The sequence below is a fragment of the Notothenia rossii genome, assembly GCF_949606895.1.
Source record: "Notothenia rossii genome assembly, chromosome: 4".
NCBI classification, from domain to species: Eukaryota; Metazoa; Chordata; class Actinopteri; order Perciformes; family Nototheniidae; genus Notothenia; species Notothenia rossii.
The window spans coordinates 8,649,554-8,665,588 of NC_136902.1; the positions used below are offsets into that span (position 1 = coordinate 8,649,554).

Genomic DNA, 16,035 nt, shown 5'->3' on the forward strand with positions numbered 1-16,035 from the left:
ACCTGGTTGCTTATTTCTCTCAAATCTGGCAACAGAGTGGGCAGGGCGCAGTGTCTAATTGTAGCAGTAAGCTAACGAGTACTGATAAGCTTTATTTTGTTTTGATCCAATGCTGCACAACTGAACTGATCCAATGCTGCTGTGAAAGAAAGAAGCTATATCCATGTTGGATAGAATATCCAATTTAAATAAAAAAAATAACCTTTAGGGACAACTTGAATGCTTTTTTAATTTTTTTTCTCTTAATGCATTGCATAAAGATGGGATCGGGAAAAATCGGTATCGGCAAATTGTCAAAATCAAAATATCGGAATCGGATCAGGAGCAAAAAAAGGTGATCGGTACATCCCTACCTAATATACTGTTTTTCCTCAATATATTACAGGTCTCAGATATACAGAACATGTCTCTGAAGTGTTTGGCTCCAAATACCAAACAGATCATTGCAACATTACCCATAATCCCCTCTGTTTCAGCCCTGTTTCAAAAGTGCTGATTCTCTGTCTGTTACTGTAGATGAAAATAAGGAGCCCCTCCCCACGCCCCTCTGAGAGATATTTGGTTAAAAAGAACACAATAGCCGCTTTCACACCAAGTACTCTGCCGTACTTAGTGCCGGCACTTAGTGCCCCGAACCCTTTAGTCCCTGAACCTGTCCTAGTAGATCGCGTTCACACTGGAATAAGTCCCTGAGTGAGGATTATGCAAATGAAGCCGCTGATGTCACTTCTTCTTCTGCTTTGAGTTTACTGGCAGGCCGCAAACAACTTCAAGGCGTATACTGCCACCCGAAGTCCCGGAGTCCCCCGGAGTTGGGGAATGGCTTCAGTAGAAGCTGCTGGGTCACGTCTTCCGAGTAAATCGCCAGAAGCGCCGACACCTCCTTATCACTCCACCGCTCCCATGTTTTATTTTGTGTTGCCATGAGTTAGTCTCTCTCCGTTGGTGCGCTGGGCTAATGCTAATTATGCTAATGAGAGCAAATGAAATGGCGGCTTCACAAAACTTTTCGGAGTTTTACGGGGCGTGGTTTGCAATTCGCCCAGCCAATCAGACATTTTTAGTGTGGCCGACACACCCACGAACCATGTCTTTCCCAGGAAAGTACCTACTCTCTAGCAAGGACTATCTGGGGGTGAAAAGGTTAGCGAGAACTAGCAAATAGTTCCAGATCTTTTTGGTGTGAAAGCAAAATCCCAAGAGCTATCGGCCTGGTTCTTGGGAAAAGTACTCCGGTGTGAAAGCGCCTAATGGTGCTCTAGGAGGAGATTCAAGTGATAAGGTGGGGGTGGGGGGTGGGGTTACCTTGGTTGCTGATTGGCTAATGGTTACACAAGCCAACAAATTGTTATGACATCATAAAGTGCCCAAACTCTGATCAGCTCATTTTCAGACAGGTTTTTATAGAAATGGATCAGGACAAAAAGAGAGAGAAGCTTTTTTTCCTGAAACTTTCAGAGTCTCTTTAGGGGACACATGTTGATGTGTAAAAGAAATGAACAAGTGGATTTAGCATAACAGGTCCCCTTTAATACATTTTTAAAATTGAGACAAGTTCACCTACCTGCAGGAGTTGCTGTTTTAGTTTCTGACTGTCTGAGAAGTGTAGCTCACTCAGCAGGTCGGACACCAGCCCCGAGGCCGGAGCGCGGGGGAACGCCATGCTGCTGCGCGGAGTGGAGTAGCGTCGGATATGGCCGTTACTTTTCGAGCCCCCCGAGTGAGGAGGGTGAGCAGAATTGGGAGCAGAGCCAGGACCATTGTTAATGCCGCTGTCCTGGTCCACTCCCCCCTCTCCCCCCTGGCCCTCCTCCTGGCTGTCATCCAGCTGATCCAGGTGGAGCTCCAGGTTCCCCATGGACTCAAAGGGGTTGAGGGTCAGGGAGGAGAGCTCCCGCCGCAGACAGTTCTTCTGCTCCCTCTCCTCCTTCAGGGAGTCCAGGGCCTCGTCCAGCTGCCTCTCCGAGATCTCCCTCAGCCGCTCCGTCTCCTCCATCTGAGCTCGCAGCTCCTCCTGCTCCTCGTTCTTATGGGTCATCTCTAGCTTAATCGATTCAAACTCCACCTGAAATGTTATCACAATAAGAGGCAAGTTTATTTATATAGCACCTTTCAACAAAAGGCCATTCAAAGTGCTTTACAAAAATGAAAGACATTGAGAAACATATTATAAAGGGGCATTTTAAAACACTAATTTAAAAGCAAAGATAATAAAACTTGAATAAGAAAAGGTACGTAAATACAAAATAAAGAAGTATTTTTATAATGTTTGATGCAACAGATATGGGTGCACGATTTGGGGAAGAAAACAAATCTATTGATTATTTAGACCGATATTTGAGGGATTGATCATATTTAACTCATAATGCTCGTTGTCATTAAAACATATTCTATAGTTAGAGATGTCCCGATCCGATCACGTGATCGGGGATCGGAGCCGATCACGTGATTTTCAAAAGATCGGAATCGGGAGAAAAAAATCGGGGATCGGGATTTAAAAAAAAAAAATTTATTCAATGTTACAAAACAAAATTGACCATGTTCAAGTCTTAAAGTCATCCTGAGGGCTTAGTTTTGGTTTCAAATTACACAACATCATGTACGTGTTGCTTCTTTGGGGCTTGTTTTCATAGACCTGGTTGCTTACAGTATTTCTCTCAAATCTGGCAACAGAGTGGGCGCAGTGTCTAATTGTAGCAGTAAGCTAACGAGTACTGATAAGTTTTATTTTGTTTTGATCCAATGCTGCACAACTGAACTGATCCAATGCTGCTTTGAAAAAAAGAAGCTATATCCATGTTAAATAATAATAATAAATGGGATTTATATAGCACTTTTCTAGACCCAAAGACGCTTTACATTATGAGTCAGGTCGACAAACAAAACATGTTGGATAGAATATCCAATTTAAATAAAAAAATAACCTTAAGGGACAACTTGAATGCTTTTTCTTCGTTTTTTTTCTCTTAATGCATTGCATAAAGATCGGATCGGGAAAAATCGGTATCGGCAAATTGTCAAAATCAAATGATCGGAATCGAATCGGGAGCAAAAAAAGGTGATCGGGACATCCCTAATTATAGTGTAATATTTTAAGAGGGTATGAACCAAACATATGCTTTGTTAAGTTGGTAGGATACTGTTTGTAGGCCAGGATATTTCTGCAGCTCCATAAAAAAAGTATTTGTGTACTCTAACACTTATTTAGTGTTGATCAAATATCTGTACAATAGCGTTAAACACCCCTTTCGGCTTGGGTGGACAATTCACGTCTATTCTTTTTATATACAAATTAGTACTCATGCACTTTTAAACATGCGGCTGTATGGATGAGCTCCTTTGTTGGTTTACATAGAACCCTTCAATTATCCCGACAGCAGGCTGTAGAGGGAAGGCTGGGTGCTGTACAAAATAACAGGCCTTGGCTACACTTAGTCATGGACAGTTTGTCTTGGCAGAGCTGCAATAAACACGGAGAAGGTACATCTGCGTACGGAAACAGTTGCCTCTCTCCCTTTAGAATCCAAGCAACATCACTATTTAATATTAACACCCAACAGTATTTACTATTCAGAGTAAGTTACCAAATGTTCTAGCGACGTCAGAAAATGTAAAATGCATTTGGAAGGAATGCAGGTCGGAGCGCGGATTACATGGTGCGGTGCCACTAACAACTATAAGTGAAAAGGTCCCAGTAGGCTGGCTCTTAAGGGAGGCAGCCTCATATTATCATTCATCTTCAACTAGTCGGTGCAGTCTACACAACATAGGCCAGTTCGTAAAGTTAAATCAGCAACATGTGACGAAGATTACACATTTGTTGCAGTCAAGGCAGTTTTGCCCTCATATAGTGTTCTATAACAATGAACCCTATGATTAAGTGTTAACATCCACTTACAAGAACTTTACAAACACAAAGTATAGAAAGTAAAAAAGCTAATTCAGTAAAAATCAATAGTATGGCATAATGTTCATATCAACATTTTCTCCCTTAATTGCATATTTCTACAGATAGTTTTAATATCAATTTTCTGGATAGCTACACTTTAATTAATTAATATTTTCAACAATCCATCCATAGAATTACGGGCAGTGTGAGGAACTTGTAAGTGGTAAAGTTGTAGCTTGAATGATGAATGAAAGACAACTGACCTGATTCTCCTTGAGCACGGACACCTGTTTCTGCAGAGAGGTGTTCTCTTCCTCTAGCTCGCTATTGTCCTGCAACTGGCGCTGCTCACGTACTTTGTATTCCTTCATCTCGTCCCTCTGATGGCCCTTTTCGGCATCTAGACACTCACACTCCTGTAGAACACAACTCAAGGTCAAATCAATCCAAAGCAAAACATTTGAACTGCACAATAAATGTGCAACTTCCAAGTCATGCACATTACATTTCACTTTGGGAACGAGGCTACACAGCGGATACATCCTCATCAGGACGTGACAGGTTCCACACAGTTTCACAACACTAGGGGTGGGGGAAATAATCGATACAGCATAGTATCTTCAATACTTCATGTACCAATAAAGAAGATCAACAAATATTTTGGAGCGCACTTCCACAACCTACTAAACATATATAAATATGATAAGCAAGGTCACTCACAACCTGTCATGTTTAATCTGCTACACGCAGTACTCTTATTTTGGTAACCCCTTATCCGGAAACTGGAAGTAGCCAAGAGGTATGCTAGAGACCGGAGATTCTCCGGCGGAGAATAAAAACACGGCAACTAAAGCTTCCCTTGTAACGTGTTTATATGGATTTATTAACACAACCTGGCCAAAAGGGCTCTTAGGGAGGGGCGAAAGTGCACGCGCGGGCAGGATGTATAATACAAGACGAATGGAGAGCATCATTGCGAAAGGGAATGCAGCAAAATAATCGTTTTATTTTGATAACGTTGTTTTCGTAATCGTTGCAATCCAAAATCGTAATCGAAATTAAAATACGATTCATTGCACAGCCCTACGATATTGTATCGATACACGAACAAATGTTTTTCAAATCCAAATGAGCTCGGCAAAGGTACCATCAAATTCTGAGCGAGCTAAGAAAATAACTCGATCACCTGCTTCATGTGCAAAGACCTGCGTCCATACAGCGTTGTGGAGAACGAAGGCTTTTGTCACATGTTAAAGACACTGGAACCCAACATATCATGCAATCATATATATATATATATATATATATATATATATATATGGCATATATCGCAATACATTGCATATCGTAGAATCGCAATACTATCGCATCAAGGCTTAAGTATCGCGATAGTATGGTATCGTGGGGAGCCTGATGATTCCCACCCCTAAACAACACCTTCTTTAGATTTGGCTTTACCTTCTTCAGCTGGGTGGAGACCACCCCCAGTCTATCGATCTCTGCATGTGCATTGCTCAGAGCAAGGCGTGCTTGTTTGAGCTCTGCCTGGACTTCATCCATGCGAGTTGTCAAGGCAGCCTCCATAGTGGCCGTCTCCTGCATCAGGTTCTCCTCCCGACACTCTCCATCAGCAGCTGCACGCTTCTGGCTGCTCACAGAATCTGAAAATGCCTTTACACAAACAGAGTATGGTTTAGGAACGGGCAAACCCTACGGTATCTGTCAGGCTACAGTATGTTACATTTAGGATCAACATTTCAGTGCATAAGGACAATAGAGTGGTGCAGTGATGATGTGTTTTTATAGGCTGACCCGGAAGTTGGAATTGCGAAGGGTTCCCTCGACAAAAAGCAATAGGATTTTGCCATTGGACTTTGGAAACGTGTCGGAAAAAAGATCTGCGGTAAACAAACGTTTGTGACATTTACACGTATTGTACATAAGGGTTATCTCCAAATGTTAACATCAATTCATGATTATTGAAGCAAGATGCAATTGCCGAAAGTAAAACGCTAAGAAGGCTATCACATTCACATGGCAATGGTTACCAAGCTAAAGGCGGATTCCTGTTCTGCGGGATGACGCTTCTCATTATATCTTTCAGACATGGAAACAGGAAGAGGGGGAAAAGCACACTCACTTCCGAGTTTTGTAACCTATTCCTGCACCACTCTTTTGCATTCATGCTGTACTTCTGATATCAAGGCAAGAAATGTAGACATATTAAACAAATGAAATCAGCACTTCCCTGACACCCATCCGGTTTAAACCGATTACATTGAGGAAATGGCTGTTATGGCTTTGTAACAAGAGACCTCGGGCCTTAATAGCAGCTTCCACACTCGATTTGTAGATGATGATCCGAAAGCATTGCACTTAGCTTGTAATAATAATTCTCCAAAGTCGGCCATTTTCAGCAGCCATGACACATTGTGCATTAATGACTGCATATGAAAGAATAGGTGTTAGATAAACATGCTACTGAACACGCTCAACTGATCCTTCTGGTTATATAATGATGCTAATTCACAACACATGAGTCCGCTCTGCATTGTTTAAACCCTGCCAAAGCCTGGGAAGGTACACAGCCCAGACATGAGGTTTATGCAGATTATAAAAAATTGCTGAAATACTGTACCACTGCGTCCCTAAAGTCATTAAGAGCTTTGCTTCATATTTAGTTATGAAACATCAGGATGGACCAGTTTGAATGTGGTTCTGGCACATATGTATTGCTTAATACTCCACTGCTTGTAAACAACATGTTAAGCATCTCACTGTAAAAGAGGTGGGTGAAACAATTACAGCTACAAATCTGCTCACATGACGGCATTACATTCGATGCGCTTACCCTTTTCAAAAGAACCCATTTACAAGCCTATTACAGCAATACTAAATGCATGCATTACCCATCTGGTGCTTTCGTGACAAAGTTAACAATCAGGAAACAAATGAACCCCCAACACATGTCCAGTGCTGGCATGAGCATAACTTTAATAATGAGTTAAAACAAAGAAACGATTACTGTCAGCTACAGCAGCGCGCTACAAACTACACTTCACTGTGCAATGACTCAACTCATAAGAAACAGTGAAAGCATAATACTGGGAAGCACAATGCAATGCATACGTCACAATTTGAATAGATCCGTGACACATGGATTACATTGTTATCTGACATATTCGGCTAATCTTTTTGTATTGGATATCCCTAATTAACCCAAATCCATACTAAATGATTTTCAGTTAAGCAGTTTAGGATGAACAGAGAAAATGTCCTACTCTAAAGGCACCGGATGTGCTGACTAATTGGCGGTTTGAGTTGTCCTAATTAATAAACAGTGTTCTCCCTTTGACGCCATCAGCATCAAATGACATACGAGAGCAGAACTGACTCGGTATGCAATCACAAGCCTCTGCATTGTACTCATTACATGAGGTCACAGCTGGTACAGAACTGGTATTGTGATGGCAGAAGGACAGGGTGGCCAACATGCAATAAAGGGATGAGGAATCAAATTCAAGGCATGGCTCACTAGTATGTAAAAATACAACAATGGTGTCTTTATAGGACTACTAGGTACACTGCAAGGAATAGGGATCAGCATCAATAGATAGCCGAGCATTTACATTTTGCCGACAGTGTCACAACAGCAGGGAATTCTACACGACATTTTTGTACAATGCTATTGCAGGCTAACGATAAAAAAGCTGTGATAATACTGGTAAAATGCATCATGTTTAATAAACATCCTTCAGTATTGCAATAGTTTATTACAATTTCCGACAAATATCTCACATATAAAAAGATTGCAGCTTTTGTAGAAGAATATTCTGTGTAATGTAATGTAATGTGAATTATACACACAGGACAGAGGTTTTAAATAGTCCTCATCAGATAGGTATTATGACATTTGAATTCAGGAAATGTTTGTGTTCATCAACAACCAAATCAATTTGATGCAGAGACAAACTTGGTTATTTATAAAAAGGGGAGAATTCTACTTTTGCTGTGTGAACGATACATGTAGAAAATATAAGGCAGTAGTCCATTGACAGACAATAACACTTGCAATGCTGAAGGAATTGTTTTTTACAGCCTAATGTTGTCTAGATATAACTGTGATGCCTTGGGTGCTCTTACCGCTCTGAGTTGCTGCAGCTCCCCTTTGAGGACTTCATGCTCCTCTTCCAGCTGCCTGTGCTTCATCTTCAGAGCAGAGTTTTCCTCCAGCACCTCCAGGCCATAGCGCGCTGCCTGGAGCTTCTCCTCCGTGGCCTCCTGGAGCTCGAGATTCAGCCGCCTCATCTCAGACGTATAGTCTCCGCTCCCCATCTCGGCCTCCTCTCTCTCTTCTGCTGCACCTGCTGCGTCTGCATCCGCCTCCAGCATCTTTGCTTGGCCTTCAACTTTGCTGCCAATGTTCTACTGGGAGTCCTGCCTCCTTCTCTCCCCCACTCTCATTACTTCACACTACAAAAGGCAAAACACAAAGATGGTGATTATGAAAAGGCCTTTTCAAAAAAAGCCAACAATGGAAAGAGGTTTTGTATAAATCACATTGTGATGAAGATTCAGCAAACCGCATAGGGCAGGATTATCTTTGGGATTGGTTGAATGGGAAAATGCGTACTTTCAGCCCAAAATGGCAAAAATCCAAGCCATTAATTACTGCCGTTCCTAATTATGTAGTTAGCATGTATAACTCACAAGGATTTACAACTAGCATAATGCTGCTATTGGCATTCTTAAACAAGCACATTATCAGAAAATCTAGAATCTTGTCCCGGAGCAGGGACATTTAAAGTGTTATAGCAAAGGGACAGGGGGCGGATACAAAGGCAGAAATAAAGCTGGTAATAATAATAATAATAATAATAACATGGTAAATACATAGGAAAGCACCTGCTCATAATACAAAATCAAATAGGAACACGTAAAAAACGGAACAGCTAGTGACAACATCATAAGTGTGTAAAAGGTGTATATTTTGGACATACTGTAGCACAGTCCTCTTTCAACCAGTCTGAACATTGAAGAAGCAGCCAGTTATAACATGAGTAAATGGTTTACATTATATATTGCACATTGTAGTGTTATAACACAACCGTGGTGTTACAGACGATATTGTGTGGTGGTCTTGGGGATTATTTGAATGGGTAACCTTGTACTTTGAACTCAGAAAGCCAAATGACTATAAATCCAAGACATAAAGGACTGAAGCTAGTAAATATGTATCTGGACTAGAAAACTATCACATTTCTGCTATTTGCTTTATTTAACAGGTACCGATAAACCCATGGTATTTCAACACCGTCACTGGTGATTCTTGGCATGCACCATCCCACGCCTTCAACATCAGCAACGTTACATCTTTACAGAACAAGCTAGCCTTATAGCTGGTGTTAGCTACAAGGTTATGACAGCTGGTTAAAGTGTTGTATTAGTGTCATCCACAGAGTAGCAGTGATTGGAAACAATATGGATTAACTTTGACGACCCTCATCGACTGGGGTGGGGCGGACATCCCCCATCTCCTCCTCGTGTCCTCTCCTTTGACCGAAGATGGAAACACCACACACACCCGAGTGATGCCAAATGATGCATCACATAAGCATCTGTTTTCCTTAACCCTCAAACTAGCATCAACTGAGATTAAAAGAAAGGAGGTCAATACTCTGACATTAAATAAATCCTCACTGATTTCAAAGTATGATCATTAGACAATGAATACTATTCTGACAGTGACACAATACGGACTATGAACAGGACACGGACGGCTAGCAAGTGTAGTTATAGCCTGGTGAAGCCAACACAATGCTAACAATTACTAGCTTGCAACGTCGTATTAAAGCATTTAGCAAGCTAGCTTCTTGACTTTATTTAGTTCGTTTATTTAAACAGGCTTAATGGAATTTACGATATTAAATATGTTTCCACGCCTCAAAGGGTTGTTCTCCGTTGTCTCTAACGTCAGTCATGTCCTGTCAAAGGAGCTAATTAGCTACCGCTTAAACTGTGACCATTAGCACACACTAGCTACTCACCCTCTCGGTTTCCTTCAAAGATGGAGAACGTCAGTTGAGAATAAACGTCCCCTATTTACTTCCTTGGGGAAATGACAGCGGTAACGGTTTCTAATAACGATAGTAGCCAGGGGTACAACAGCCGCTTCCCTTCCTCCCACCGGCTCTCTGGTTTCAGGCATGGATGTATAAAGAGAACTGGAGGCGGGACTCCGTTCATTCCTATGAGAGATGCTCAGTGGCGCAGGAAGGCAAAATAGAGCAACTGTAGATTCAGAAAGTACCCGGATCACCCGCTTACTGAGCATGCGCAGTGGAGTTTTCTCGCATCCGATCCTATGATCCGATCTCTGGCTCATTTTTTTACATTTTGAATCTTTGAGAGTTTGAGACCCTATTGATTTTAACAGGGGCTATACAAGTGTTCGTGTTTGGTACTTTATTTTGCTCCAAAAATATATTTTATATATACGCTGGCTGATCTACAGACTTCTGTTTCCCAATGTCAATCCCAGAAGAAAAAATCTTCTGGTGCCAAAATGACGTCATGAAGGTTGTAGTACCACATTTTGTCCACTACAGCCATTCATAAAATTGTCTTCAATGGCCGGAGCACATCCTGGTTTCAGGTCTGGGTGTCAAATGCGCGCCGAAATCCTGAAAGCACTTTCACCCCCCCTAGCTAAGCAACTGCGCAATGCAATTACAACATGTCTTTATGTTCTGTATTTAATAGAATATTCAAACTCATTAACCTACACAATTATGCACATTAGACAGTTGCAACATTCCCTTGCACTATTTTATAGCTTCTTTAATTAGTTTTTGTGTTTATTTATTAGTGTTAGGGTTGGGGTTAGAGTTAGAGTAATTTAAAAACCTTTGAGGCGCTTGTGTTTTAGTCAATAGCATTGAATGGCGCTTATGTTTTAGTCAATAACATTGAATGGTGCATATAAAGTATAAAAAACAGTTTACATCTTACAAATCAGTAAAAATAAAAGTCACATAAACATCAGTGTTACATTAATTCAAAACTAAGGGGAAAAAACAGAAAAGAAAAAACAAACACAAGTGGTCCCCCAGGATTTAAGCATGATAAATTAACCAACATAAGAGAAGTAATACAATAAATGTCAAAAATACACTTCCGGTCGTACTGGTTTTTTCTTCCGTTCTACTTCCTGTATGTGCGTCTGGCTGCTGCAGCTCAATCTTTGTATACATCCGTGCTGTCTGTCACAAAACGGTAGATTTATTTATTGATTTACAATGAAGATCGTTACCTGGAACATAAATGGCATAAGGACTTTCAGAGGAGGCATTAAAAAGGCTCTTGATTCTCTGGACGCGGATATAATCTGTGTTCAAGAGACAAAAGTGACAAGTAAGTGGTGTTTGCTTGAAAACGTGGAGAGGCTGTCATGTGGACATGAAGTTTGTTATGAGAGATATTAGAGGTGTAACCCCTTAATGTTTCCCCCACAGGAGACTTGCTTGATGAGAGGACAGCCATTGTTGACGGATACAACTCTTATTTCAGCTTCAGTCGAGGACGCAGCGGCTATTCAGGTTAATTAAATTGTCTTATACATTGATTTTTACGGCTTTGAATTGTTATGTACAGTTTTTTCTTTTACATTATATTTTATCCACCCAGACTCAATAGTGTAATGTAGCTAATTGCATATCAAGTATTTTAATTGTGAGCAAAATCGAGGTAGTATTACGTTTCTTTGAGTATAAATATTACACTTTTTTACTACATTACATACATTTTACGGCTGTAGTTGGTTTACAAATTGAGATATCTGCATAAAAACGCAAGATTTTATAAAGTACGATGTTTTATTATTAGATACAGCTTATACAAAAACAGCCTATTCGATTAATTAGCCAATTGAGAGATCAGTCATTCATTATATAATCATTTAATCAATAAACATGAGGTTCATTTTCTAATCTATTTTGAATATTGGTTATGTTTTTTGGGGTGTTATTGGTGTTTTTGCATTTAATATTCCATTAACATTTACTGTTTATACTTACTTTGACTTAAGTAACCTTTCCAATCCAAGTCTTTTTACTGTTTGCTATTTGTACTTTTACTTACTTGAAGAATGTAAATACTTCTTCCACCACAACCCCACAATAGTCTAGTTTAAGATACTTCTATTATTAACTTGTCATTAATCCAAACCGAACCCAGTTAATGCCACTGCCCATTGTTACACATTCTTTACAGATACCTTACTATGACCTTACAAACTAATTCCCGTCCCCATTCCTCACATGCACAGGGGTTTCCACTTACTGTAAAGACAGTGCCACCCCATGTGCTGCTGAAGAGGGTCTCACCGGTCTTTTGACCCACCATGAAGGAGCTGTTGGATGTTATGGAGACCAGTCTGAGTTCTGCAGCGAGGAACTGCAGCTTCTGGACAATGAAGGACGAACCGTTATCACACGGCACAGAGTCATGTAAGAGACATCCAGACATTCTTCTTGCATGTTTCACGTGCGGTACTTGTTTGTTTTTTCTCTGGTTATGCAATGGAATAGCCCTCACAATCTTTACTAGCTGTCAGATGTTCTATTACAAGTCAAGTCTAGTCAGTTTGATTGATATAGCCCAATATTACAAATGACAAATGTACTACTGGAAGGTTTATATTCTGCACTGTATATGATACCCTCTTTCCTTTCAGACACTTGCTTTGGACTAGAAAGAAAACCCTTACCAATTTTTTATTGGGGTAAATATTTAAGAAAACCTCAGTTATAGCGTTTAAGTATGGATTACTCTTCCAGGACGGAACAACAATAGATGGCGTGTTTACAGAATAGACCAACATGTTATAATTACAATATTGAATATCCATAAGATACATTGGAAGAGAGACAGGAGAAGAGGCTGAATCCCTTTAATGATATTGATCCAGGACACAGAAAGAGAAGGGCCCAGGAAGTAGAAGATTTAAAAATGAATTATGCAATTCAAGTATCAGAAGAAATGTGTAGATCAAAACAGACACGTTGATAACGACCATATCAATGGTTACTCAGATTTTTTTAATATAGTCGTAACGTTTTGTGTCCATGCCTCTTTTTGACTCTCTTTTTCCCCACAGGTGTCAGGACAAAGAACAAACTGTAACTGTGATCAACGTGTACTGTCCGCGGGCCGACCCTGAAAAGCCGGAGCGAAAGCAGTTCAAGCTTCAGTTCTACAAACTGCTTCAGAGTCGGGCTGAAGCTATACTGAAAGATGGGAGGTGAGAGTGTTCAAAGACTGAAAATAAAGATTTTAGTTTCAATCTTTACACAAATATTTCAACTTTTAATCTGTAATCTTTATTTCTTAATCTGCTACATTTGACCAGTTTTCAGCTGTTGCACATTTGAGCTTGAACATCACACTGCTGTCATGAGTGGATAAACACTTTAAGTAATTTACAATGCGGTAAAACAAAAAGCTAATGTATGACTTATTTTGGAAAATGTACCATGAGAGTTTTTGCTACTTACTTTTTTTAAACTAGCAAACTAATGTTCTTCCTGTTCTATTTTTCAGCCACGTGATTGTTTTAGGAGATGTAAACACGTCTCACCGGCAAATAGACCACTGTGACCCCAGCGATATTGTAAGTACATTTGAATACATTCATATTTGCTCGTCTTTTAGGAAATGTAATTTTCCAATATCTTGCCAAGAGTCAGAGAATATTTTTGATACCAATCTCATGTCTGCATATGAAGTTACAGCCAGCAGTTAGATTAGTTTATTTCTGACTAAAACAGCTGAGACACTAAACAGCTGATCAAATGTAAAACAATCCGCCCACTGGCAGCTTTCAATCTCATATTTTCATATATATAACCTGCAATGTCAACTGCTCAGCTGTTCAACGTTTCCGGGGGTGTTATCTATTGCATCAAGGAAGCATGTGGTGGTGTTATTATATCAGGCTTATTTTGAACAAGGACAAAACTCTACATTTCTCATTACTTAGGAGGATTTCGTTGTAAACCCTGGGAGGAAATGGCTGAATGGCTTCTTGCACAGTGGCGGACAAACGGAGGAAACGAATGAGGAGGAACCCAAGGAAGAACCTGAGGTAACTTCCTCAGATCCCGTCCACGGTGGGAAATTTGTGGATACATTTCGCCACTTCCATCCGACTCGCACCAGCGCCTTCACGTGCTGGTCCACCATGACTGGAGCGCGGCAGACCAACTACGGCACGCGCATTGACTACATCTTCGCCGACTGCCAGCTGGCCAAAGAGCAGTTTGTGGCGGCGGACATCATGCCGGAGGTGGAGGGGTCGGACCACTGCCCTGTGTGGGGGAAGCTGAGCTGCTCCCTCCTGCCCAGCTCCAAGCCCCCCCCCTTCTGCACATGCTACCTGCCAGAGTTTGCAGGCAAGCAGCAGAAACTGTCCCGCTTCTTTGCTAAAGTGGACCAGAAAACGATTCAGTCCGAGCACAGGGAGGCATTACCTGGATCTCAGGAAGAGGAGGAATTGAGGGAGAATTTAAAGCCATCCGGAGCTGGAAACGCCTCTGGTAAAAAACGGTTATTAACAACATCAGACTCGGTTGTCCCAAAGGGGAAAAAGGCTAAGACTTGTCCAAAGCCACAGGGCAGCCTCCTCTCCTTTTTCAAACCCAAACTTCCAACGGCTGCTCCCTCTACCAAAGCCCCTGAAAAGAAAACACTCGGCACGGACAAAGTAACCTCTTCTCAAAACTCCCAAAAAGCGTGCACAACCAGCAAAGACACATCCTCAGTCACGAGCAGCGAAACTGTCCCTGAGCTCCTCGATGATGCTTCACCAAAGCTCTGCACCTCAATGAAAAGTGACAAACCGATGAATCTAAAACCTTTAACCCCAGCGCCCGATGTGGGACAGCCCGGGGCCAAAAAAGGGGCTTCGTTAGGGTTCTGGAAGTCCGTGCTTCATGGTCCGCCTCCACCGCCCTCCTGTAAGGTCCATAGGGAACCCTGTGTGCTGCGTACGGTGAAGAAGGAGGGGCCGAACATGGGGAAACAGTTCTTTGTTTGCGCCCGTCCTCAGGGACACGCCTCCAACCCCGACGCTCGGTGTAGTTTCTTTGCGTGGGTGGAGAAGGGAAAGTAACATTTTTACTGCGCGGACCGCAAGGTGTTTTTCCCAGCTAGCTTCACCAAGTACTGTAAGAAAACCAGACAAATGTCTCAGCATTTCACACATTTAAATTGTTCACTGTATGTTTCTATGTTTTTTTTTTATTATAATAGTATTAAAAGATTGTTGTTTTTTTCTATAGAATGTAATTGTTAGTTACATTTGTTTTTGGAGCTGAAACAATTAGGCAAATAATACATTAACTGTCTATTAACGGAAAATGTATCTGCAACAAATGTAATAATAATTTTGCTACAAAATAAAATCTTGTTCCAGCTTCTGAAATGTGAGGATTTGCAGCATTTCTCTCTCTTATGTCATTGTACATAAAATATCTTTGATTTTTTTTTACCAGAGGTTTCACAAAGCAAGCAAATTAGAGATGTCACCTTGGAAACGATCCTTAAATAATGAATCTAGTATGACAACAAATAATTGCATAAAAAGACTTGTTGCAGTCCTGCTTGTTATCATAGCAGATAGTGTATAATGTATATTAAACTGTCATCTGTAGGACAGACTGAGTTAAAAGTAAATGGTCTGCAAAGGCTCAAATGCCTGTGTTCCATCCTGTGAGTTTCTCTCCTCCTACTTTTGTCTCATTTACATCAGTGACTTTCTGTGGTAGCCAGTAGATGGCAATGATGCTAGACGGACAAAAATGCAGCCCAGAGAAGAAATGAAAAGTAACTTTCCACAGGAACTCTTTATGTTGACATCACCACTTGCAGAGCCAAATTACAACCACTGAAATACAATGTAATTTAAGACAAGATTATTAAAGATAAGATGAACCTTTATTTAGTCCCGTAAGAAAATCAGATGTTAAAGGAACAACAAGTATAAGATTCTAACACAGAAGTGAATAGTCAAGAGGTCACATAAGGACACATAAGAAGTATGTAGGCCAGTATCATAGATGGATTACTGAGCCGGCCTACTGGGCACA

The 16,035-nt window shown here is 40.9% G+C and overlaps 2 protein-coding genes across 3 annotated transcripts in view; one reads left to right on the forward strand and one right to left on the reverse strand.

Moving 5' to 3' along the window:
- LOC307036202 (protein bicaudal D homolog 2) overlaps nt 1–14,539 on the reverse strand; it is a 27,299-nt gene extending 12,760 nt beyond the window's left edge. Inside the window, exons 1-6 of one of the 2 annotated variants that reach the window (XM_079676286.1) lie at nt 14,419–14,539; nt 12,230–12,352; nt 8,033–8,362; nt 5,348–5,560; nt 4,153–4,305; nt 1,565–2,065 (exon numbers count right to left, since the gene is read on the reverse strand). In XM_079676286.1, the coding sequence (XP_079532412.1) occupies nt 1,565–2,065; nt 4,153–4,305; nt 5,348–5,560; nt 8,033–8,281 (1,116 nt within the window). In that variant the 5' untranslated portion in view covers nt 8,282–8,362; nt 12,230–12,352; nt 14,419–14,539. Of the gene's footprint in view, nt 1–1,564; nt 2,066–4,152; nt 4,306–5,347; nt 5,561–8,032; nt 8,363–9,936; nt 10,147–12,229; nt 12,353–14,418 lie in introns of those variants that run through there. The other variant, XM_079676285.1, reaches the window with a different exon arrangement.
- apex2 (APEX nuclease (apurinic/apyrimidinic endonuclease) 2) lies at nt 11,084–15,376 on the forward strand. Its single transcript, XM_079676290.1, has 6 exons — nt 11,084–11,302; nt 11,404–11,487; nt 12,216–12,396; nt 13,047–13,190; nt 13,490–13,559; nt 13,929–15,376. Exons 1-6 carry the CDS (start codon nt 11,188–11,190, stop codon nt 15,057–15,059), a joined length of 1,725 nt encoding a protein of 574 aa, XP_079532416.1. The 5' UTR covers nt 11,084–11,187; the 3' UTR covers nt 15,060–15,376.
- The last annotated feature ends 659 nt before the right edge of the window (nt 15,377–16,035 follow it).

Excerpts from the sequence above, each read along its gene's own strand:
- apex2 (XM_079676290.1), top strand. The coding sequence starts at position 11,188 with ATGAAGATCGTTACCTGGAACATAAATGGCATAAGGACTTTCAGAGGA. Across the intron at positions 11,303-11,403 it reads TCAAGAGACAAAAGTGACAA|GAGACTTGCTTGATGAGAGG; the intron begins GTAAGTGGTGTT and ends TTTCCCCCACAG. Across the intron at positions 12,397-13,046 it reads ATCACACGGCACAGAGTCAT|GTGTCAGGACAAAGAACAAA; the intron begins GTAAGAGACATC and ends TTTTCCCCACAG.